We start from the raw sequence: 26,183 nt of genomic DNA on the forward strand, positions 1-26,183 counted from the left end.
TTGTGACATGGGCTCACTCATTTATGGGCAGGGTGGGAGTATAGCGACCAAACCCTTTCTTATTTATCCAGTAAAGCACCACAGCCCCACCATATCTTAGTCTAGAATTTCAATGTGCCCTATTGATAGGAATGTTCCTTGACAGCATACACATTCTAAATGGGCTTAACCAGTAATGTCTTACCCCTGCCTGAGATGTTTCTATTTAAAAAAGATTTTGGGATCCATGGAAAACAAAATGTCCCCAGGGGATTCTCTAAAATTGTTTATTCCCTAGCTGATGTTTTGCAAAATGTTTTCCTCTCCTAAGTCTATCAAGTAATTTATATAAGGTCTCTACTCTGGACATTTCCAACTAAATATCTTGTTTCCCCTGAATCTTGGAAATGGAAACACATGCAAAATATGTGATAAGAAAGCAATGAGGGCAATACTGAGTTATGAAAAGTATCTCTGACTTTGAGGAGTCAGGTATCAATGCATTAACTGCACAAACAACCTGCAAATCTAAAATGCTGCCATGCTTCCATAGTTCTTGAGGACCACAAGACCAAGCTTGGAATTTTCCTGGCTGCTTCTGAGACGTGATTTGAAAGTCTGGGTGGCCCCTGGCTCTGTGCTATCTCAGCCTCAGTGTGACATTTTTAGGCACACACGTTAAAACAGTCTTCAGATGTTCAATAGGAAACCAACACAATGTCAGAAAGAATAGCACCCTAACAGTTTCACAGTGGTTTGCATATGACTGTCTGCTGAATTCCTACGCCTCCGATGCAGAGGGAAGTGTTTAGTTAGTTGTCTGTTAGGTTCACACTCGCTTTTCACTACCCTTGCCCCCCGTAATTTGGAAACTTGACACATTGTCTTTTGAAGAACAGAGCCTGGCAAGCAGTAACCTGGTGTACTGGTTGGAATATGGTCTCATAAATATCCAGACCATTGAGTTTTAGCCTTTTTTTAAGGTCTCAGATCCCATTTCCTAGGTCGAAAGCTTCTCAAATGGGTCTCTGTATGGGCTTTGGGGAGCTGGGTAGAAGCGACACTTTGTAACCTCCAAAATTACTGAAAAACTATGTGCATATGGTTATCCAATACTCATATGGGTTCTTTCAGATAACCGAGTAGAAATGCTGAGAGGTAAACAGAAGGCCATTAGCTAATTAGCTGTTTAACTATTCCAGCCTCTAATATTTATAGTAAGGCATTCAATAATATTTTAAATATTTACATCATGGGTATAACTAATTATATAGGAGTGATTTTGGGGCTCTAACTAAAGCATGGTAATATTGTAGATATCTCATGGTTTATTTTCCATTTTAGGAAGAAATAACATACTTTAAATTTTAAATAAAGTTGTAATTGGCATGTAAGGTGGCCCTGTCAACACAGCTTTATGACAGGCCTTCTTCAAATTTGCTGGCCAAGACCACAAACTATAGCGAGTAGAAAAACATAGGCTTTGGCGTTTGAGTCCAAATTGCAAGTTATTAGCTATGCGACTGGAGAAAGTTACTTTTCCTGTTTTGGACCTCAGTTTCCTCATCTTTAAACTGAAATTAACAATAATACTTACCCAAAGGGTTATTATCAGGGTGAACTGAGATTGTATATGACAGCCCATACATAGCATAGTGTTTGGCACATAGTAAATGCTTGCTAAATGCGTTTAGTAACACTGTACTCTTGCCTGATGAGAGTCTTAACAAACAACTTCGTGGCTGTCTTTCCTCTAGGAAAGAGTAATACTTAAAAACAAAACATGAGAAATGGACCACCAACTTCTGGATATTCCAAATATAACTCTTTCTTTTAATGTGTCTCTATCAGTTGATAGGCAGGGTAACTAGAACTATCAGAAGCTCGGTCTTTAAAAAAAAAAAAATCCTTGGTTTATTTGCCTTTTTTGTGTGTAAGTCTTTTGTCCTAGGGCTACAGATAGATAATTATAAATTCATTCAAATCTGGCATGAGAAAATCTCTTTGCTTTAGATTTTTTTAAGGGGAACTGTGGACGGTAATAGTTTCAAATTCTACTTTTAATTGTTAGACAAAACAATGACTGCAACGCGGCTGATACTATCAAAATGTAAAGTTAAATCAGGATTGCTTGTTCAGTCTTGACACAAAGGTTCCTGTCATTGTGCGTGATAACTTCTTCGAGGCTTTGTAAACTTAAATACGTTTATTTTTCATTACCCTTTTTCTTTGCTATTATTGTGGCCAATGGTGGATTCTTCTACTAGGGTCGCACATCGATGCTGGTTTGGCAAGCTAGCTTTACTTTAAAGAAATGCCTCAGGGGTGCCTACTTTTTCACTAAAAATCAATCAAAATGTTGTGAAGGGAGCATAAATTGTGGTCATCTTAACAAGGAGAGCCTTCCAAGTAGCTTGAAAAGAGGCCTTCATAGATAGAAGCAACTGCAGGCTGGAGTCTGCGGGGACTTGCCTAGTGGCAAAGTCAGGACCATCAGCAGATGTATGATATTGGGAAAAACACTCTTATTTTATCTGGGACTCAGTTGTGCTATCTATAAAATGAGGGAGTAGAAAATGCATTCTAAGTTCTTAATGTCTTTTGGTTCCCGGGTCCTCTCTGATCAGCTGAGGAGGGGTATATCCCAGCTCTATGGGTAAAAGCACACTCCCAGATAATTTCACCAGTTTTCACCATCCCCCACTGCCTGATCCACTCAGAGACCCCACCCCCACCCGGGTGGTGTGCAGCATCTCAATTAAAATCCCTTCACTGTTAGATATGTCTTCAAGCCAAGTCTAATTCCAAAATAACCTTGGTAATATCTCACATTCTCATTTTCTTGCTTGAGTGATTGACCTCTGAGGGTCAGGATGTCTTTGTTGTATTAGTTTATGAGCACGATGAAGGAGGAGGAGATATTATTTCACTTGACATTTGAAATAACTGGCCTTTGGGTCTAAACTGAATATCACTCTCCCTTGTGAATTTTTCTAGGGGAAGCCTAGATAGTTGGAAAGTGCTAAGGCAAATGTAGATTTGGTTTAGGCAGATTTCAAGCATCAAATGTGGTGGTTGGTTGTGGTAGGTAGGGCTGGGTGGGAAGCTGGGGCATGTGCCTGGAGATGTTAAATACTAGACTTTCACCCCTTCTTCTTCTCCTCTTTCTTCATTCTATTTCTTTATGACCCCTCCATGATATAGATGGTGGGCTGGCCTTTGTCTGATTCTTAAGACAAAGTTTCTAAAGAAACTTTGACTTATTTTCGTAAAGTACTTAATTATTTGAGGTGTTTTTTGTTTGTTTGTTTGTGTTTTTTGTATTTGAAAAATATGCTGATTTGCCCAAGACATTAAGAATGATAGTTGCTGATTGTTAACCTGCTTTAGCGGGTAGTTTTGGATTTGCTTATACTGTATATTATTCTCTTCTGGGGAGTCAGGGCAGGGAAGAGAAAGCACTTCGATTTTATCTAAAGCATTTGCTCAGCCAAGTTGAATGCTACTTCTGTTTGTGTGATTATTGAAAACTTCCTTTACCCCGCAGACAGCATCCAGTACTTTTTGGGAGCCATCTCATTTTATCTTCATGGCAACCCTATGGGATCAGATGCAGTTAGTTTCCTCATTTTGCAAATGAAGAAATTAAAGGTCAGAAAGGTTCAATATGTTGTCCAAGGTCACTAAGCTTATAAGTGATTGAGTTGTGTCTGAACCCAAACCCTTCAGAGTAGAGAACTTATACTCTCACTAATCACCTGCATTGTCTGGGAGCATTCTAGCACAGGGGAGGAGCTGGAGACCTTACTCTGTGAGAATAAAGGAAGTAGAGCCAGAGAATCAGAAATCTACATCATGTAGGTTGGATTTCTAGTCCAATCTGCTAGTTCCCACCTCACTCTTTGGCTTACTACAGTTCGTTGCCAGTTCTAGATCTGCTACAGTAAGTGTCTATTCTGGACCTGCCAGGCTCCCACATGCTCACAGAACCCACCTAAACCAAGTTCTCCAGGATGAGTCTTTTTATTTCTAGGCTAATACCTGTTGATTCTTCTTGTTGTAACACTTTCGTCTTACTCTTCCTTCTCTCCCACCCTCTTTCTTTAATTTTTTTTTTTTTTTTAAACCAGTTGTAACATTTTGCAGCTTCACGCAGGAGCATTCTCTGTACTGTCAATTGTAGAAAGAGAATGATAATAGTTCCTACCTTTTAGGGTTATTCTGCAGATTTTAATAGTTAATAATTATAAAAATAATAGAAAGAATATAAAAATAATGGCTAACATTTATTGTTTAGTTACTGTGTGCCCAGGAACTATGCACAGCATCTTACGGTATATTTATAATCTCATTATATTTCACAGTAGCCCTTTTATGTAGTGGCCTTTTTATCATCTCCCTTTTAGAGGTAGCCACTTAGGACACAGAGAGTTTAAGAGACTTGCCCAAGATAAAAACTTCATAAGGTTTGGGACTTAGGTTATCTCACTCTGAGGCCCAAGCTTTTGGCTATTCATTTATGTTGCCTTCTTCTAATTCATGGAAGGCGATAGGAACAGTGCCTAGCAAATGCCAAGAATCTCATTCATTTACCAGCAAATAATATTAGAGAGAATCCCCTGTATCCTATTCTGGGGATACAGTAATGAATAAAACTGATAAAAATCTCTGCCTTCATAGAGTTTGCATTTCAGTTGAGGGGAATGAGGGCACACAAAAAAATAAGTAAAATATGCACATGTTAAATGATCAGTACAATGGAGAAAAGTAAAGCTAGAACAGGGACTAGAGAAGGCTGGGCATTGGCATTGAATATAAGTAAAATTATTTGTGATGAATAGCCATGCTAGAATGCACCCTGCTCTTGTTGGGTTAGTATATTGACCACTTCTAAGGTCTGGAGTTGGTGTAGAACTTTTCTCTCTACTACAGACTCAATTTCCATATCTCCCCCTCAACGTTAGAATATTAGGTAGCTTTGCAACATGAAACTGGAATTCACCCACCTAAAGGCACATTCAGCTTATAGTGTGAGTTTTGTGATTTAACATTTATTGGGCTTGGCTGCTGTGCACACAGCAGTCATTTAGATATGTATAAAGTTGATATTCTCTGCATGCAAACATGGTTGCCTTTACATAGACTCATCCTTCACTAGGTTTTCTGATTGTGTTACTGCCCCTTAAATGTGGCAGTATTAAGCACGAGGAAATGCAAGGTAGATGAGGTAGAAAATAAAGTCTGTGTTTGTTTCTCATGCTTAGTGAAGGTGTTTTATAGACATTGGAATAGTCAGTAGAACTAGGCCAGGATGGCTTAAATACCTGGTGCTGAAGCCATTAGGTAGGTGTTTAATTGTAGAAATGAAGCATCTATCCAGCACATTTAGAAGCAGTGTTTAAAACACAAATTTCACCATTTTTTCCTTTGGAAAATAAGACTCCCAGACTTACTGTACAAAATGAGGCAAAACTATGCACAGAATGAGAACATGGCTTTTCTTTTATTATTCTTCCTTCTCTTGGGCACTGTGTAGCAAATCATCTGTCATTTTGGGGTTGGGGTACAGCTTGGCCTAATAGATAGGCAATGGTAACTCTCTGGAGTCATAATGGTTCCCTTTGGCTTGCCTTTATGGCCAGTATAGATTGCTATGGCTACAGCAATTATGAGGCAATCCATATCAGTTGTTGAAAAAAAATGCCATTTTTGCCCAAGAGAACCATATTGTTCCTTATATGTGGCACAAACTAGTTTTGTGGAGTTTTTTTTCTTTGCTTTTCCCCCAACAAATCATTGTGCTTGAAGATGCCACACTACCCCTGTGAAGTACTGCTGCTCTGGTCCTGCTTAATAGTACCACAAGAAGAAATAAGAAGCTTTTAAACATTATGCCTATATTTTCATTGGCGGTGAACAGTTAGTTATGGAACTTCTCCTTCGTGCCAGAAATCAGCGGGCTAAGAAGAAAAAGGAAACCTGGTCTTTGGCCCAAATAACTTTAATCAGCAAATATTTAATTGAGCAACTATTATATGATATTCTCAGAACTTATGGGGATGAAATGTTGAACAAAATCTCACATGGTTCTTGCCATCAGGGAGGTTACAATCTAGTGAGATAGCAGAAAATTAATAAAAACTTAAAATTAGATCTTTAATATATGCTATAAAGAAGACATATTTGTGGTAGGATATCTTAGATCAGAGAGAATTGGCCTAGTTGGAAAGACCACAGGAGATCTTCTTTAAAATAGGATTGAATTGAGATGTAAGGGATGAATAGGTGTTAGTGAAGGCAGAGACAGAGGCTGGAGAGGGATGAAAGCATGTGCAGAGGGCCTGTGGCAGAAGAGAGAAGTTGGTGTGGTGGGAGCATAAGGCAAGAGAAGACCAAAAATGCAAGGTAAGGCAGTAAAGATAATAGGGCCAGCTAAAGCCTTCTAGGCTTTGTTTGGGATCCAAGTCTCTATTTTTAGTGCAGTAGGAAATGACTGAAAGGCCAGAAACAGAGGGAATCAGAATCGTGTTTCAAGAGGGTCAGTATACGGTTAGGATGGAAAACTGATTGGAGGAAATGTGAGTGGATAAGGCAAGATGCATTTGGAAGACAGTCAAGAGTTTAACCAGAAAGAGAAGACATGTCAGTAATTGCCATCATGGGAAGCAGTGAGAAGCACCAGAATTGAGAAACCAAGTACTTTAAGAGTTGGAGGAGGGAGACACACCCTGTCCAGCTGAGGTTCATGGAAGAGCGGGCATTCAACTGGGAGGGATTTTATCAGTAGAGGAGTTGAGATTGGAAATGGGGTTGAGGAAGAGAGAAGTCAGGAGCAAAAATATGGAAGTGAGGGAGCCCAGGCTGTGACTGAAGAGCAACATGTAGATCAGTTTGATGAAAGTACTAGGTAGGAGCCAGCAAATACTTGTTTCCTTCTGCTTTCCAGAGAACCTCGAGGGGACAAGATAGAAAATCAATCCTAAATGAACAGGAGTACTAGACATGTCCCTGAGACCTGGACTGAATAAGACGACAGAAACTCAGTGACCTAAACTGGGGTATAAGCCACTTCCATGAGCAGAGCAAGGCCAGCCATTGGGCTGACTTGCTGTGAAGACCTCAAGCTGTGAACTAATAGGACTTGCATTCCACTTGTCAGAGAATTTGATTGGTTCAGAATCTGGGGCAGGATGGAACCTGCAGGAAAGAGCTGACTGGCCCCCTTTTGAGACAGGTGACCCAGGAGGAATGAAGAATAGGCACCCTCAGAGGTTTAGGCTGGAGGCTTGGTGAGAATATCAACCCTGACCCATGAAGCTATTGAAGTGTATGATACTACAAGTGCCAAGGATACCTTCCCAGCCAAGCATGCCAAGGAATAGCCTGGGGATGGTTGGTGAACCAAGCTTCACAGGTAGCCCCAGTTCTTCATGAGAGACACATTTGCATTGGTGGCAATAATATTCTTGCTGTCCAGGGTTAAGTGGCCCTATATCTGACAAGGCCCCATTCAGGGCTTATCAAGCCTCTTGAATATTCCATCAAGTTAGTCTGAAACTCTAGAGTATTTCCTTTATATGCACGGAACTTAGCAAGGCACATCCTGTCTCTGACATCTTGGTTCTGAGTACCCATCCTCACTAGGACACTAGTGCCATCTTGCCAGCTGGTCCATGAGTTACATAATGATGGAGCATCTCACATGTGCCGTTCTGTAACAGTGACCAAGCAGTGGACATTCCTATCCATTCAAGGCTGAACATGCAATGGAGCAAGGCATGTCTGCACAGGGCCTAGCATGAAGGGGTTGAACCCTTATCACTTAGAAACTAACTGAATGGGAGAAATGAGGTGGAATAAGGCATTGATATTGGTGCAATTTATGATTATATTTTGTTGCCATTTAATGTGTTTTTACTGATGCCACACCCTGTGGTAACTCATTTCATCTGCACAATGACCCTTGAAATATCCATGGTATAGACCAGAAAACTGAACTCCTTAGAATTGACGTAGCTTGCCCAAGGTCATACAATGAGTGAATGGGACAACCTGGACATGGACTTCAGTCTTCCTGAGCTCAGAGCTGACCAAAGACTGTCTAAGCTTCCAAGACCCTTTTCTCCCACTGGTTGATGCATATGGTATTGAAAAATGTTGAGCATTCTCGTTCTCTCTTGAAAAGTTCTGCCTCCCATTAGTTACCAAGGCAATCCTACAGAAAGGGGTGAGTTCCTTAAATTCTTCAATTGATTATGGGAGGTTAGCCAAAAAATAGAGTTTATGAACCCATGAAACCTTAAGTTTTATCCATCAGCTGTGTCTTACTGAAATCACCTCTTGAACTAGGACCCTTCAGACATAGCAATGCATGTCTTCAGTCCCCAAACACAATGGAATCCTCATTATAAGGCCTTCCACGCAAAGATAATAATAGTGGTTCCTCTCCCATGTGTGTTCACATTTTTGAGAAAAAATATTCTTGCAGCTATCAAAGCACCTGCTAATCAAAGATTTCCCATTCCCTGTCATTTGTTTTTAATCTTGTAAAGCCGACTACTTTCAAATAGGGCTCAGGGTGTCGAAGGCTGAAATTCATTTCCTTGAACTTCATTTAACTGGGCCACAGAATCATTCTGAGAGAATCATTTAAATTAATATGTGGCATTACAGTGTTAAAAAGAAAAAAATTTCATCCTAATTCCCAATTTCAGAGTTTCTCGAGACCTCCGATCTGGTCTCTGACCCCGTAATTGTGTGCAGCTGAGCTGCTGACAAGTCCACACATATTCTGAAGTCACGTTTTCCGGCTCTGGGGCTCCAAGGACTCACATAGAGGAAGAATTTTTTTTTTTTTTAATGCCTGCTTGTTCAGTCAACTAGTTCACCAGGTAAACCCTGGTTGAATGTAGAAATTTTGGAAATGGAAAAATAAAAATGGCTGGAGTGGTAGGTGCAGGTTTTTGCATCCCAAGCGTTAATTCGCCCCAAGCTGTGTTAGTGCCGGACGAGACAGCTTGTATGAAAATTTAGGAGTCCCGGAGAACAACAATAACAAAAATTAACAAATGGCAGGATGAGTAACAGAAGGGAAAATCAAGCATATGCTGCTCGTTTGAAATGTAGTTTCATTAAAAATCTTTTCCATTGCACCCTAAAACAATCTGTCCTTGCCAGATAACACATTGGACACCAAAAGGCTGTTCCCTCCGCTTGCTTTCTTAGTTGTAAGCCAACCCTTATAAAAATAAGAACACAGCTGCTCGTGACAAAATAAATTTGTCAGCTTGTCTTTGAAAGGTAAAATAACGAGGGGGAGCTGGTGCCGCTTCCCACCTCTTACCGACAGTATTAAGCAACACTCCTGTGTTTGTGTTCAGTCAACACCAATCAATAAACATCTGTTGGAATGAGCATTGGTGCCTCTTTACGATTCATTATGCTTCATTAGGAATTGGTTTCGTCTTCAAGGGAAGAAAAAAGAAATCTCATGTAATTAAAGAATAGTATCTTATGCTCTCATATTTTCCCCCTTAAAGACCTAAATTCTTTTAAAGCCATTATTTACAGTACGTTTATCCGTATTTAAATGTAACTAGTTTTCCTTGAAAAGACCATCTGTTCATAAAGACCATCCTTTTTGTCTTCGCAGAGGTACACTTGGGAAAGCGGTAGTGTTAGCTGGGAACTATGGTTAAATGGAAATAGATGAGACTCAAGGCAGGTTAGGGAGGTTCCCTACCCAGCAAAATGATACTCAGTTATGTTCTGGGTGGGGGTGAAAAGAACACAATTTTCTGGAGGGAGATGTGCATTTGACATGACATTCTTTGGAAATGGTTTTATCAAAGGGAGGTGTACTGAAATTCCCAAGGTCAGTTAACTTCAACGATCCTTTCCCTGGACTTACTATAAACAATTTAAGTGGTCTGTGCAGGATCAGGCATGCAGTACATTTTGTTATTTTACTTTCAAGAAAATATCTCGCTTTTGAGGGATGCTGGAAATATTAGTGTAGGCACCTTATAGGCACCATGAATTTGTGCCTGTTGAGGGAGATATCCTTAGGTGAACTTAACAAAATGTATCTAATACACACAAGTACACAAATAAACCATAAAGTAGTTGGTAATGGCCCCAAATTATACAAAACACAGTTACTGTTTCCTTTTTTTTTTTTTTTAGAACCCGAGCTTTGGGGAACTGAAACACAAACAAGCACTGCAGAGTGAGCAGAACGCTGCAGAGGCTGGGGTGAAATTCAAGCATTGGGATTAATGAAACATGAGCATTTACCTTTCAACTTAACTCATATTAGAGCCCAAAATTTGGGGGTTTGGGGACTGTTTTATATGGATAGAAGCTTTCTTTGAGAAAGGAAATTAAGGAATTTTACTTACGAACTGCAACCACATACAAATGAAGGAAACTGAAGAATTACTTAGAATGTGATTAATTTGTATTGTTGAATAATGGAATGGAGATTGCCATAGGAAAGAACCATGAGGCATTCTTGAGCAACACAGTAAATATGCATAGAACAGGTCAGATCCCTCTGGATTTAGATGCAGAGGACTTTTATTATTGTTTTCCCTACAAGTGAAGGATAATTACACAGAGAATAATGCGTTTGTGCAGAAAGTTTAATGTGTGAGCAATAAATGAAACATGGATTTCTCACATGACCTAGCTGACCTCTTCTTTGTGTATTTCCCCAAATGTGTTCAGCAGAGCAGTTGACTGTGATGACGCTTAGCAAAATTCAAAGACGAAGAGACCCTGGTGAAGAACGTGTGGGAAATGTTGCATTCTTGGTCTCTTTCCTGCACAGCTACAGGCTGCACTGGCATCTGAAAGGCTCCGAGAAATCTGGCAGCAAATAAACAACTTTAGCTGTGTTTAACTCTACATCTCTCAAACGCATTTGACAGCAAGCCCTTTTGTTCACAGAGTGTGTTTTAGCATCTAGAAGCATGAGTGCTCATAGAAACACACTTTGGCAAATGCTGACCTACATTGGTATCTTCTAGGCTTATGTAGCTAATGCACTTAATGGGGAGTAATGGATTAAAAGTACTGAGATGCCATTTCTGTGAGTCTCTGGGGAGGGTAGAGAACTTGATATAAAACCACAGAGTTACCACTAGAGGCCTTGTGAGAACTGCTGATATCTGATTTTTGGAATCGGGAGATGAAAGTTTACTTCTTGATGGAATAGGCTTCCTGCAAGAGATATCTTGAAGGTACAACATTTTTTTTCCTTTTTTTCCTTTTTTTTTCATTATATATATATATATATATATCTCCTACTAAAGTGAGTCTAAAAGTGTTTCTTAAGTAGGTCTGAGCTTCCTAACCACCTTAAAGTTCATATAGGTTTCTGCCCTTTTTCTGACCAGGCCTTTACTTTATCAAAAATCTCCAGTTCATATTGCGAAATCAGATTGAAACTGTATGATTTCATCACCTGGAGTGGAGCGTCTTGGCCCCCTGACCTTGGTAGAGGTGTTCTCAGTTAAGGTCAATGATGGGTACAGCCTAAAGAAAGTTTGCCTTCCAAAGTCCTGATTAGACACTAAAAATGCCTCCCTAAAAATATAGGTGATATTTTTCTTTACATTAGTGTTCCTCCATATTGGTAAAGGTGGAAAACTGACCACCTACTCCTGGTCTTTTGGAATATTACTGTATTACTCTTGCTTGAGCCCTGCTGTGTTAGATGAAAATGACATGCTTCGCAAAGCTATTGTGAGAGAATGTCATATACCTTGCAGATATCCTGATTCTTCTTAATTCCTTCTTCATTTTCCATTATCTAAGGTATCTTTTCTCCATTGCTTTTTTTCTGTTATGTTTCCTAGTCCTTCTTCTTCCTTCTCCTTTTTTTTCATTTTCTTCACTCTTTTCTTTGTTCATCTAGATTTTTATTATCCATCCTCCCCTAAAACAGAATTATGGTAGCTTTAAATACTGTATGTTGTATTTTGTAGCATTCCTTGGATCTACTGGGCTTATCCAATAAACATAGAAACCGAGGTGCCTTTGGGAACCATGCTGGCTCTTCATGAACACCTTTACCAAGCTTCCACCAACACTTCTGAAACAGTGTATTTTAGAATTTTACCTGCCTGTTATCAAGCTTGTAAGGTTATAGCAGTCATGGACCACATAACATTTCAGTCAACCACAGACCACATATATGAAGGTGGCCCCATAAGATTATAATGGAGCTGAAAATTTCCTATTGCCTTGCGATGTCAGAGCTGTCTTTACATTGTAGTTCATTGCATTATTCCCGTGTTTATGGCAGTGCTGGTATAAACAAAGCTATGCTGCCAGTCATATAAAAGTATCACACACACAGTTATGTTCAATACATAATACTTGATAATAAACGACTATGTTACTAGTTTGTATCCTTACTCGACTATACTTTTTATTGTTATTTTAGAGTGTACTTATTATTTTTTTAAAAAGGTAACTTTAAAACCGCTTCAAGCAGTTCCTTCAAGGGGGATTGCAGAAGAATGCTTTGTTATCATAGGAGATGACAGCTCCATTCTGAGTGCCCCCGAAGGCCTTCCAGTGGGACAAGATGTGGACATAGAAGTGCTACTGATGATCCTGACCTTGTGTAGGCCTAGACTAATGTGTGTGTGTTTTGGTTTTTAACACAAAAGTGTAAAAAGTGAAAAATAAAAGGTTTTAAAAATAGAATAAAGTATAAAGAAAGAAAATATTTTGTATACCTGTACAGTATACTTGTGTTTTAAGCTACATGTTATTACAAAAGTCAAAAAGTTAAGAAAATTAAAGTTGATAAAGTTAAAAAATTCCAGTAAGCTGATTAATTTATTACATAAATTTAAAAGATACATTTAGTATAGCCTAAGTGTACAGTGTTCAGAAAGTCTATAGAAGTGTACAGTAATGCCCTAGGCCTTCAAATTCAGTCACTCCTCACTCACTGACTCACCCAAAGCAACTTCCAATCCTACAAGCTCCGTTCATGGTAAGTGCCCTATCTAGGAATACCATGTTTCTTACTTTTTATATCATAGTTTTACTGTATCTTTTCTATATTTATTTAGATACATGAATGCTTATCATTGTGTTACAGTTTTCTACAGTATTCAGTAAGTAACATGCTCTATACTCTTGTAGTCTAGGAGCTGAAGGGTACCGCATACAGCCTAGCTGCGCACAGGGCTGTACCATCTAGGTTTGTGTGAGTAACACTCTATGCTGTTTGCACAAGGATGAAATATACTAGTATATTTCTCAACATGTGTCCCCATTGTTATGCTGTTTGCACAAGGATGAAATATACTAGTATATTTCTTAGCATGTGTCCCCATTGTTAAGTAACACATGGCTTGTTGTAGTTAGTTCTTTTGATAAAGAGATATTTATTCTTATACAGTATTTAGATCCAGGACAGCCATATGTGAGTTGCATAAGTTATGCCCTACATGAAAGTTTCTGGCCACAGTGGGACTTGGGGTAAAATCCAGTCCAAGCCACGTGCCTGGGGAACAAGAAAGGAGTGCTTTCTCTCTTGAGTATCAGCTTCTAGTTTTTGCCCCATGGTAGGTTGAATACTAACAGTCTTGTTTGCTTGAATACCTCTGCTTTGTTTGAATACCTGTGCTGTGATTCTTCACAGGCTTCCGAAAGCAATTCAGCAGTTTTATCTGCAAATTCTAGAATTATCTTTCTTTGGATACCTTTTCATGTGGCCATGTTTACTCAGAAGTTTTCAAATGAGTTCATCAGTTTTATCTGCAAACTATTTCTATTCATCAAATCTAGAAAGGCCTTTAAGACAGTGACATACTCCCTAGAAGTATCATTTCCCAGTCTGTCTTGGTCATCAGTTTTCTTAGCAGCCAGTTTGATTTGCTCTTGTTTGATAGAGCAAAGAGGAGGAAATTAGAAGTTGAGTTCAACTTTCTCTGTGCTGATCTAGTTTCATTTGTCGATGAAAGGGTTTTAAATATTTATAGTTCATTTTGAATATCAATTTTAATATAAATGTATAGGCATGGGAATCATGTAGGCTAGAAATTGGGCTTAATTAATTCTCTTTAAAAAGTTCATTTTAAGAATCACTTGAAGGTTCTGGCTAAATCTAATAAACCTAAACTCCAGTGCTAGGTTAGAACTGGCAAGGTCTACCTCTCAGCTTTGTTGAGGATGGAAGGAAGTTGATCCCTCATGGATTTGTTAAGACAAAACTCTTTAAATATGTCATGCTACCAAGTGATTTTACACTCTAGCTAGAAGAAGACACAATTCTGCAAGAAACTAAGTAATTCAAGTTGCACAACAACAACAAGAAACTTGTCACCTCTTCAATAATATTCTCTTAAAGAAAATATAGAAAGCAACAAGGAGATATTTATGCAGTTCTGTGAGATTTCGTATATAATTAGATATATATTGTCACGTATATATGCATGTGTTTAAATCAGATATATCTCCTTAGTGGAGTCTGTATTTCCCATACACTATATTTTATATGCACCTCCATCCATATATCATACTTCAAGCTATGTTCTGCTAGACAATTTAAAGCCCTACAAATTTAGAAAGTAATGTTTTAATATGCATTGATTGCTGTCATAATATAATCATTGTTTTGCTAACTCTCTGATTTACATGCCTTAAAACTCTCCTATAATTAGTTATTTCCTAAAATTTAAGGATAATAGAGCAGAGGGCCACAATTTTTTTTTTGAATTCCCATGAACATGATTTTCCCTTGAATAAGACTTTGCACTATAATAGATTTTCTCCTAATGTTAATTTGATTTATGAAACTGGTATTCAATATTTTCCTTCAAATTTATGGCCTGGTGGATATCATGCTGAGTTTAAGATGCTGAGCCTAATGATATTCACATTGGTGGCATTATATTGATTTGTTTTGGTTTGATATAGAAGGCTTTTAAAAATAATAACACAGAATAATTATACATATACAACTTGCTTTTTTCTGCTTATGCACGCTAGAATTAAGATTTATGTTCACCATCATGAAATTAATTTTATAAATACCTAAGTTCAAAACTCTAAACTGAGAATGTTTTTAATTGGGAATGGGTAGAGATGTGTGTTCTCCCTTATTTCCAAAATGTTCACGATTTGAGCACCGCTATTTGTCTATTGTGATGTTGTAGGGTTTGTTGGCGGCATGTTATAAATAATTTCCACATAATCATAAGAGAGACTTTAGCTCTAGTAGATGAAACTTCCCACCAAAAACTCTTAAGTCACTAGCCTTCTAGGTAAAGTATAAACCACTTTAGTGTTATTCTGTGTTCTGGAAATGTGTTAAATAGCCCATCACGTGGGATAATGGATGTGAATGTACTTTATTAACTAATAGGTAGTATGGAAAGTTATGGATTTGTGGATGATTGATACTTGCCTACGCAGCCCATTGTTCATAGGGAGTAGAAACACATGAATGTGAATGGCATGTCATATCTGAAATACACCCAAATTTCAAGCTAATTTCAAATGTTCCTTTTTCATACCTCCATGCAAAGGAATTTTCTAGGATCTAAAAGCAATTTTAGTATAATATATTTGAGCCTTTGCCCTGAATAATATATAGACTATTTATAGAGACATTAACCAAATATTTAAAGTTATTAAGATAAAAACCAAACTGTTATGGGTCAGCTTACTTTCAGGTTGTTTTTTTTAAAACGTCGTTCCATGCAGATTCTTGGCTTGAACGAATTGAAAATTTTAGTTGGTTGACCACACTTGTTCTGTTTTTAGCCAGCTGTACTTCTGTTGTATAAAAACTGCTTTACTGAGGTCTTTGCCAACAGACAGTACACTATTACGATGAAAAATGTGACATTTTAGTGACATGCATCTGTTTATTAGTTTACATCCAACATTTTAAATTGTGTTCTCTTAATTTGCTGCCTATGTCCCCATGGAAACTTTATTCATTTACTTATTCACAAGATTTTTTAAAGATAAGCCGTTTTCCCTAATTTGTAGTAAAGCTTTACGGAATGAGGATTCTTCTTCGAGTCAAAGAGATCTGTCTTCAAAACTGGGATTCCACCACTCAGTCACTGAATTATCTTTAGGAAGTCACTTTATTTTTCTGAAACTTAGTTACTTAATTTTTAGGAATAAATGAGATCGTAAGTATGAAAGTTCCTGATGTAATACTTGGATACTTGAAACATGTTAAGCGCTCTGTGAATGTTCGTTTTTCTTCCCATCTCTATCCACTGAATGACATTCAAGTTCTAACTCTGTGATATCTCTTTCTGTCTCTCTTTCCTGCCCTCTCCTTCTCTCTCTCTGATGTGACAAAAATAAAAAACAAGTGGGTAACTTGAGGAACTAACAGTACTAGTATTTAACCCTTAGAATTCAGACTTGGATGCTAAATGAACTTGAGTCATGAGTTTTTGACTCAATTTAAAACCAGAAAATATTTAAGACCAACAATACATTTTGCTTTAGTTTTTTTTCTTTTTTCTTTTCTTTTTTTTTGAGACGGAGTCTCGCTCTGTTGCCCAGGCTGGAGTGCAGTGGTGTAATCTTGGCTCACTGCAAGCTCTGCCTCCTGGGTTCATGCCATTCTCCTGCCTCAGCCTCCCCTCTTGAGAAGCTGGGACTACAGGCACCCGCCACCCCACCCAGCTAATTATTATTATTATTTTTTATTTTTAGAAGAGATAGGGTTTCACCACGTTAGCCAGGATGGTCTCGATCTCCTGACCTCGTGATCCGGCCACCTCGGCCTCCCAAAGTGCTGGGATTACAGGTGTGGGCCACTGCGACCGATACATTTTGCTTTTCTTATTATACCTGGCTTATTAGAAATAAAATATTAGCAGTGCTGAATCCTATGCAAAGTGCAAACTATTTGCTTAGTGTATATTAGTTAGAAAAATGAATGGATTCAGTTGTTCTATTATTTCATTTATTGTGATCCTCATTCCCACAGATCACGTTTGTGTTCTTGAGCTAGCAAATGCATGTGTGAACAATTGCTTTAAGTTTGAATTTAATATTTAAATTGTACCGAGAACATAGTCACTGTTTTCCATCAGTTTCCTTCCAAGGTTAGAAAAGATGTTCAATTTAAATATCTCCTTAACAATGGAAAGGAAGAAAGCTCTATAACCTTGTAGTCAACAAGCCTGAGAATTAAACTCTGTCATTTATGAATTCATTAGCTGTCCTTTTGCTTAGGACAATAATAATTTATCTTTCCTAAAGATAAAAAACAGACTCCCTCCTCTCCCAAAACTACACGAATGAAATATTTCCTCTTTAGGCCCTTCTGCTTTTCAGAACTTTTGATTTACACTTAGATTTAGTGGAAATAAATTAAGGTGATTCTGGAGAGTATAGGTTTATTGTAAATAGATTATATTTTCTTTTGGCTCTCACTAAACTTTGAACAATGAAGTGAAGTAGCTCTTAAGAAGAAAAAAAAAAAAATGAGAACAGGCAGTGTAAAGTATTTTCCAAGAGCCCCATGTCTAGTTGATAGCACTTTTGCTCAAAAACAGAAGGCTGATTATATTCCCTATTTTAATATTCCTTATAAACTATCTCAACCATATGAACTGGCTTTCAAGAAAAATACGTGAAAGACATAGTCCCTACTGTTATAGATATGGTCAGGACTGGTGAATTAAATGTTTTCGTTCGAAAGTCTGCCAGTGGAACCTCTCCATGGTGTTAATTCTTTTTAATCAAAGTGAATTATTTTGTGGAATGATTCTGCTGTATTTTGAGGATTCCTTGAGAGGCTGCATTGATTTATTTGTTATGTGCTAGAAATTACGCTACACCTGAGGATTGTGGGTAAAGGATACTACTCTCATGTCTCTCAGGAAGCCCACAGTTAGCCTGTAATAAAAAAAAAAATTGAAAAATGGGGTGGAGGCTGACAAGATGGCCAAATAACAACAGCTCCGGGCTACAGCTCCCAGCAAGATCAATGCAGAAGGCAGGTGATTTCTGCATTTCCAACTGAGGTACCTGGCTCATCTCACTAGGACTGGTTAGACAGTGGGTGCGGCCCACGGGGGCAAGGTGAAGCAGGGTGGAGTGTCACCTCATCTGGGAAGCACAAGTGGTTGGGGAACTCCCTCCCTTAGCCAAGGGAAGCCATGTGGGACCGTGCCTTGAGGAATGGTGCGTTCTGACCCAGATACCACGCTTTTCCCATGGTCTTCGCAACCCACAGACCAGGAGATTCCCCATGGGTGCCTACACCACTGGGGCCCTGGGTTTCAAGTACAAAACTGGGTGGCTGTTTGGGCAGACACTGAGCTAGCTGCAGGAGTTTTTTTTTATACTTATACCCCAGTGGATTTCAGATAATGCAAAAAGCATAATAAAGAGCTATAAGAACAGTGAAATGAAGTATTTTTTTCCTTATGGAACCAGGTGTTAGTTAAATTTTAGTGCTTAGTATCTAATAATTAAGTAATTAAACTCATTACTTGGTACATGTATTGTATTTACATGTCTCTGGGAGTTTTTGACATTGGGGACTGCTTCATCTTTCCATTTCCGTTTCCATAATGGCCTATCAGTTCCAGCTGTAAATCAATCAAGCAGTAAGATCAAAGATGAGAAAAAATGGCTCTAATAGCTAGTGTTCCTAACAGCTTTGAATCCTCCAATTAGTCATGGTAAATTTAATCCACCATAAGGCTGAACATTGGGAAATTCTTTAGGCATCAAATTCTGGATTCAGTCCCCTCATCTGCAAACCACTTTCAGACATTTTGGCTTTCATGAAATGAATGAGTCAAGAGTCGTCTTGGAGTCTCAAAGATAGTCCCTTTGAGTGCACTATTCAAATTTAATCTATTGCATGCTGAGTTCGCTATCAGGATAATTTGACCATTTGGAGTCTCATGTGGATCTTCTGAAAACTGGTGATTGATCCTCTCTCCTCATTCTACAAAAGTTGGAGTGGCTATAGGGATACATAGTATAAAACAGATATGCAAAATACTTTTAAAAATTAGAACCAAGGGAAGTGTAAATGAAAATAGAAGTTTTAATTGAAAGGCAAGAGGAAGAAAGATGTAGATACTCCTAACTAAAGGAAGAAATGTATTAGAATATAGTGATTGATGAACATGTTTATTGTTTTCCATGAACATTGTTTTCCAAAGTACCCCTTCTCTATCCCAAAGCTTCAACAACATCTAGCTAGAAAATTGACTCTCAAGATAATGTCTCCATCCCAGACCTCTTTTCTGAACTCCTAGCGTGTAAAACCTAACTCCTTTTTAGGCCACTCCACTAGGATGCCCAAAAGGTATTCCAAAGTCAACAAGGCCACCCTGTGAAGTTTCCAGTCAGTGAGTAGCAACATCTAACGTGTCAAGTCAGAAATCTAGGGATTATCCTTGCCTCCTGCTTCCTCATCTTCCCAAATCCAATTTATCAGTAAGTGCTTTAGATTTTACCCCACGATATTTCTTAAATTCATTTCTGCTCATCTTCACCACCATCACCTAATCAAAGCTACCAAGTGTCTCTGATCTGAACTAAGTGACCTGTTACAGGTTGCTGCGTCTCCATTCTAATCCCACCATGCTCCCTGTATTGTTTGTGGTCACTGAAGTCTGAACAATCACAGTTGTCCCCTTTCCTCCACCTTCTGTCTTCCTCTCTCTCAAATTTTTCAGTGGTTTCCACTGCCACCCTATGCACCGTAATATGGTCCACCTCCTCTCTGCCCTTCCAGGTTTTTCTCATACCACTCTTTCCCTCACTGACCTGCTCCACGTGCTCTGGCTCACAGCTCCTTGAATACTTTATGTTCTCTTCCTCCGTGAACCTCTACATATGTTATTATCTCCTTATTAGTGCTCTAGCTCCATTCTTTCAGCTGCCTTCCACCTAATTAATGTCAACTTGCCTGTCATTTCCGATCTCAGGCCTCATTTTCTTAAATCTGATCCCACCCCAAATCCAGATCTTTGTCATAGGCTCCCATTACTTTCCTTTCAAGTATTATCTCAATTTGTGATTGCACAGTAATGTCACTGATTGATGTCTGTGCTTTCATTAGACTGTGAGCTCTGTGAGGCCAGGGGCCTCATCTGTTTTGCTCACCTCTGCCCCAGTACCAAGTACAGAGATAGTTACATGGTAAATATCTGTTGACACAGTGACTGAGTGCAGAGATGGATATATGCATGGATGAATGAGTACATGGATGAATGAATGAATAACCAAAATTTCCTGTCATGAGATCTCTTACCTCCTACAGTATTGCCACATGCTTCATGCTTTGAGGTGGGAGGTAGTATCCTAAATCATTAAGAACATAGATTTCAAGTCAGAGTATTCTTGCTAAAATCTTCTGCATACATTTAACCTCCCTGAACCTCATTTTCCTGTCAAGTAAAGGTAATCATGTCTCATAGGGATAGCGGTAGAGGGGGTTAAATGAAACACTCTCTTCTTAGTATCTTGTCACAGTGACCATTCATGGTGAGACATCTTTAAAGGGTAGCTCCAACAATGATTGAGAAACATCAAAGAACTGGAGAGGAAATTTGGTAGTTCTGTTGATAACGACAATTGTCATCACTCTCCCCATATACACAGAACAGGACATGGAACCATTTTTGTTGCATTGTTGTCTGGCTGTTATAATTATACATGCAAGGAGGCCTGCACTCCTGGTGCCTCATCTGTCTATCTCTTGCCAGGGGAGAGGACCCGGGAGGTCATTAACAAATGTGGGTCTCCAGCAGTGATCTCATCTTGTTTATTATAGTTTAGTCTAATTACTTGAGTGACAGTCAGCACCCTGGTACTGCTTTTCAATACCCATACCAAAGCCACACATGATTGTAATGACAGAGGTTGCTGCTTTGAGTCCTGATACTGAAAACTGAACCTTACCACTTCATATAAGAGGAACAAGTTGGGATTCTAAGGAGATGCTAACTTACTCATCCCAACTCCAAGAACAAGAGTGAGGGAAGAGGAGAAAAAAAGAGAGAGTCATAGAAGGTTGGCACTGGAAGGGACTTTAGTGACATCTGTTTCAGAGTAGAAATTATATAGCGGGCATCTTCTACTCATCATTTTGCAGTCCTCGCAAACATCATTATTCCTCCAAGGCATTGTTTACTGTCGACCTCGGACTTCTCAATACAACCCTCTAGGTAGCTGCAGCTAATTGAATGGAGTTGACACTCAGTAAAAACCTATTTGCTGTTCCTGATTTTGTTATCTTCCCTTACATATGAGATACCTAATTATAGTACTTCATTATATTTTTTCTTCCTCAGGAGAAAATCAGTCTGAGATGGAGAGTTTTTTCAAAAGAGAAATTGCCTACCTTTCTGCCGTAGCCTATGCCATTTGAGTGAGACCTCATTGTGCAATAATCAACTTGGTGATTTTTTTATACAGTCCTTTTATAGGAATAATGTGTATTAATTCCAAGATCTATTAAAAGAATCAATATACATGCTGTTTCTTATTATGAGCTAATAATTTGCTGAATTAGATGAATCTCTATTACTGGGGACTGCCACAGAAAAGATGATGCTACTATCAAGATATGTGCCAATTTTGTCATGATTTTCAACACTGCCTACTTTCCAGTGACAGATACATATTCCAGCTAGAGAAGGGCTTTAATTTGAAGACAGTTGGTAGATGTGGATGATATGGCTACCTATGCTGAATATCTAATTTGAGATCCTGCTGTTGTATATGGTATGGTCACCTTCAGTGGAAAAATACACATGTAGCTCACTTTCCCACACACTTACACACACATTCAAACAGGTTCAAGGACATGTTGATTAAAACAATGAGGCTTTTTGGAAGTATTGATACAATATTCTCATTTCTAGTTTCGCTCTCATGTTTGAGAAATATTTGTTTACTGAGTGTGGAAATGTCTGGTGTTCCATGTTATATAGCCAAGGGTCTACCACAAAAGAGTCAAGTTCCAACATGTACAAATTAAGTAAACAGAAGTCATAGAGTAGTATGTGCTGGCTCCCAAAGGAAGGTCTTAGATCTTCATAGCTAATCACATTTCACTTCACCATTACAGGTGAAAAGCACTGTAAGTGCCACTGAGACATATTTCTCTCAGTGACTCAGGCAATGTGCATTGGTTAGATTTGCTCCTGAGACGTTATTACATTCATCATCGTTATTTCAGGAATAGGAGTCAACCTTTGTGCACACTTACCTTGTGCTGGCACTGGGCTGACACATTCATCCATTTACTCATTAATCTTTACTGACTGCATTAGTTTGTATGGTCGATATTACAAAATGCTACAGATTAGGTGGTGTAAACAACAGAAATTTGTTTTCTCATAGTTCTGGAGGCTGGAAGCCAAAGACCAAGGTGTCAGCAGGGTTGGTTCCCCATGAGGCCTCTCTTGTGGGCATGCAGCTAGCCACCTTCTTGCTCTATCTTGCGCAAGACTTTTCTCTTGAACGCACGGCCCTGATTTCTCTTTGTGTATCCAAATTCCCTCTCTTCTTATACATACATCACATAGACTGAAATAGAGCATAATTTTAACATGATGGTCTCATTTTAACTTGCTTTCCTCTTTAAAGCCCCTGCCTCCAACTAAAGTCACATTGAGAGGTACTGGGGATGAGGACTTCAACATGTTAATCACAGGGTCACAGAACTCAGCCTGTAAAGCTCATTGCCTCAGCTCCTGTGCCAGGTTGCCAGGACTGAAGGAAACACAGACAAAGTCCCTGTTCTGTAGAGTGTAATTTGAGAGAGAGAAATGGACAATAAGTCTCAAAATCAATATTTGATGACCAATTTAGATTAACACTAGGAAATAGAATGGATTAAAACTGAGGATTACTAGAGTAATGGAGAGTTCTTTAAGCAGAAACATTTAAGCTGAGAACTAAAGGATGATAGTGATTTTTGACAATAATGTTTACTGAATGCCTTTCTTCTGGCAGGTACTGTTTTCAATGCTTCACACATTTTGTTTTATTGAATATTTACCACTGTGTGAGGTGGGTACTGTTCTTATCCCCGTTTTACAGATGACTAAAGTAAGGCACATAGTTTTACTAGGGAGCTTGTCTTTTTTTTTTTTTATTTTTTGAGACAGAGGCTTGCTCTGTCACCAGGCCAGAGTGCAGTGGCGCAATCTCGGCTCACTGCAACCTCTGCCTCTTGAGTTCCAGCAATTCTCCTGGTTCAGCCTCCTGAGTAGCTGGGACTATAGGCGCATGCCACCAAGTCCAGCTAATTTTTGTATTTTCAGTAGAGACAAGGTTTCACCATGTTGGCCAGAATGGTCTCGATCTCTTGACCTCGTGATCGGTCCACCTCGGCCTCCCAAAGTGCTGGGATTACAGGCATGAGGCGCCGTGCCCAGCCTTTTTTTTTTTTTTTCCTCTTCTTTTTTTTGGAGAAATAGGTCTTGCTTTGTTGCCTAGGCTGGTCTCAAACTCCTCGGCTCAGGTGATCCTCCTGGGAGGCTGTGTGCTGGGATTACAGATGCGAGCCACCATGACTGGCCAGAAGACTGTCTTTAGTCACCCAGCCCATGGCAGTTTGACTCCAGAGCTGGGGCTTTTAACCACTAGATTAGGAAGAAGAGTTTGCTGACTAAAGACCTGAGCAACACATGTGAGGGCCCTGGCTCTACAAAGAGCATGATTGTTCCGAGAGTGAAAAATAGGCAAGTAGAAATGCAGCCAAATGATAGAAGAAGAGAGCTGTGCCAGAGGATTTTTGTGAGTAGATGCTGGAGACCTTTGAAGAAGTATTTCAGGTTTCATTCTTTATTCTACGAACAAGAGGAAGCCACTGAAGGATGGAATACAGATTACTGGGATCAGTTTCATTTGTTACACACCTTGCTGGTTGCTGGGCAGAGAACTGACTGTGGAGGCACAGGAGTGGAGTCAGGAGGTGATTGCAGTCATCCAGATGAGAGAGAGGGCTGGTGGGAGAAATGAAGAAAAATGTATACAGTTAGCATATATTTTACAAGTGAAATTTAGGACGTGATGGCAGGTGTTGGGAGAGGGGGAAATGGAGGCACTGTGAAGGACTTTTAGATTTCTGGCTTAAGTCATGGGTGAGTATTGATACCATTTAACTAGGTGAGGAAAAACTAAGTTTGGGAATGGGGCAATGAAGAGAGTTCAGTTTTTGACATATTGGGTTGAGACTCTTCTGTGACTTCCACATGGAGATCTCAAGTAGGTAGTTTGATATTTGAGCCTGTCAACCAGGGGAGAAGTGGGAGCTAGGGATATAAAAGTGTGTGCCATCAACATTTGGATGGATGTAAAGCTGAGGGGCTAAATGGGTTCAATGGGAAAAGTGTGTCACTGGGGAAGATAAGAGGATATAGAATTGAACTCTTGAGGTTTGCCAACATTTAGAAATTGGATAGAAGAGAAGTTGGCAATGGAGAGCAAGGAACATCCCGAAAGAAATAATACCAGCAAAGAAGGCTATCCCAGGAGCCGGGTGCAGGGATGTTTTGGGGAAGGAGCAGCCACTTGTGTTGGATGCCATTTCCCGGAGGTCTAGTGAGATGGGGCCAAAAAATGTCCATTGAGTTTGGCAAAGTGAAGGTCACTGATGACCTTGTTAAGAGCTATTTTTGTACATGATCTCACTGAATCTTTACAACTACTCTGTACGATAGCTACTGTTGCTTTTCCTATATTATAGATGTGAAGGCAGACAGTACTGGGAACCCAGCCACACAGTTGTAAGTGGATCAGCTCAGCTTTCAAAAGTGAAGCTGGCTTCTCCAGGGTCGGAATGATTCACAGAAAACTAGCAAATAGTACTGCTGATTTTGTTTTAGTTCCTTAAATTCAGATCAGAAGAGTAGGCATTGAAATTCAAAGTGATTACCTTCTGGAACAGTTCTGAGTTCTCATCTTACTTCTGGCCCTAGCATGTAAGCTTGGGTTTTTGGTTTCTTCATTTTCAAAAGAAACCAGTTGGAATAAACCATCTCCCTGGTCCCTCCTAGCATTCTAAAACCTTCAGTATAAGAAATTTCTAAAAGGAAGTCCTGAAACACCTCTACTTCTCAATGCTACTCTGGCTTTGAGTTTCTGGAACATGTTCAACATGCATTCATTTAGCAAAGCTTTAATTGCAAGTGCCTACTATGTATCATTCCTTTCTAGGCATTTACTCAGGCTGTTCCTGCACCTGGAGGGCCTTTAGTCTCATCCTTTTTTTCGTTTCAAATTGCAGATTTTCCCAGAAGAGGAGTCTGTCCCTCCATCCCCTTCAGCACTTTTCACAGCACTTCTTAGGTGAGAGTTGAGAGGTGTGTGTGTTTTCCCCTAAGTTATTTGTCTCCAAAGAGCAGGAACCATGATTTTTCCCTCATTGTGTCTCTACAAGAAGCACTAGCACAGAGCTTTTCTCAAATGGTATTTGTTGAGTTGAATTACTTGCAAATGATGCAAGCTTTGTTGAGTTCTGAAAGCCTGGAATCTTCAGACCCAAGCCTGAATGAATCAGGCCTATATTTAAACAGAGCAGCACAAACACACATTTGGAAAAAAAACAAAACAAAATAACCTCTGAAAAATGCTGGGTTCCCTTACGTGATTATTATGGCTGTAAACAATTATGCAAGTGCCCATGAAGGCTTCTGGCCTTCTGATTTGCTTCCAGTGTTGCTTTTTCCCTGTTCTTTTCCTTTGCACTCTTCAAGTTAAACTGCCATTTCTTGATTGAGCCATTTCCCAACTTCAGCGTTAACACCAGAATACAACAGTTTCACAAACTCCTCCCATTTGGGCACAAAAGAAGGCAAAAGGATGGGCTCTGCTTATGCAGTTTGGCCTTGAAAACTGAAGCAGAACACTCCTTTAACACACTCAATCTGACTCACACCACAGGCGACAGGACCTCTCAATGTGAAGGGTACACCAGTAGGTACCAGGCAATTACTCAGGGTGCAGGATGCTACCTGTTTGCAGAACCTTTGTGAAAGGAGCCATGTGTGCTTGACTCAAAATGATTCAGAGATTTTTTGACACACAGAGAATGGCAAAGGTGTTGCAGAGGCTGGAAAGGTTTGGTGTGCTTGACACCAGCAGCGGTTTTAGATTCTGTTTGGCCTCTGCTTGTTGCTGACGGGAAGGCCGAGCACAGTACTTAATTTATCTACTGGCAG

At 39.3% G+C, this 26,183-nt stretch overlaps 1 protein-coding gene across 21 annotated transcripts in view; it reads left to right on the plus strand.

Moving 5' to 3' along the window:
- Positions 1 to 26,183, plus strand: part of FHIT (fragile histidine triad diadenosine triphosphatase) — a 1,487,995-nt gene that overhangs the window by 1,259,998 nt on the left and 201,814 nt on the right. For 16 of the 21 annotated variants that reach the window (XM_021933567.2, XM_017954322.3, XM_021933552.2 and 13 more), the window contains one exon: positions 25,250 to 25,311. The exons of the other annotated variants lie outside the window; for them this stretch is intronic. In XM_021933567.2, the coding sequence (XP_021789259.1) occupies positions 25,250 to 25,311 (62 nt within the window). The remainder of the gene's footprint in view (positions 1 to 25,249; positions 25,312 to 26,183) is intronic. 21 annotated transcript variants of the gene reach the window in all.

The sequence above is a fragment of the Papio anubis genome, chromosome 2 (genome assembly GCF_008728515.1).
Source record: "Papio anubis isolate 15944 chromosome 2, Panubis1.0, whole genome shotgun sequence".
NCBI lineage: Eukaryota > Metazoa > Chordata > Mammalia > Primates > Cercopithecidae > Papio > Papio anubis.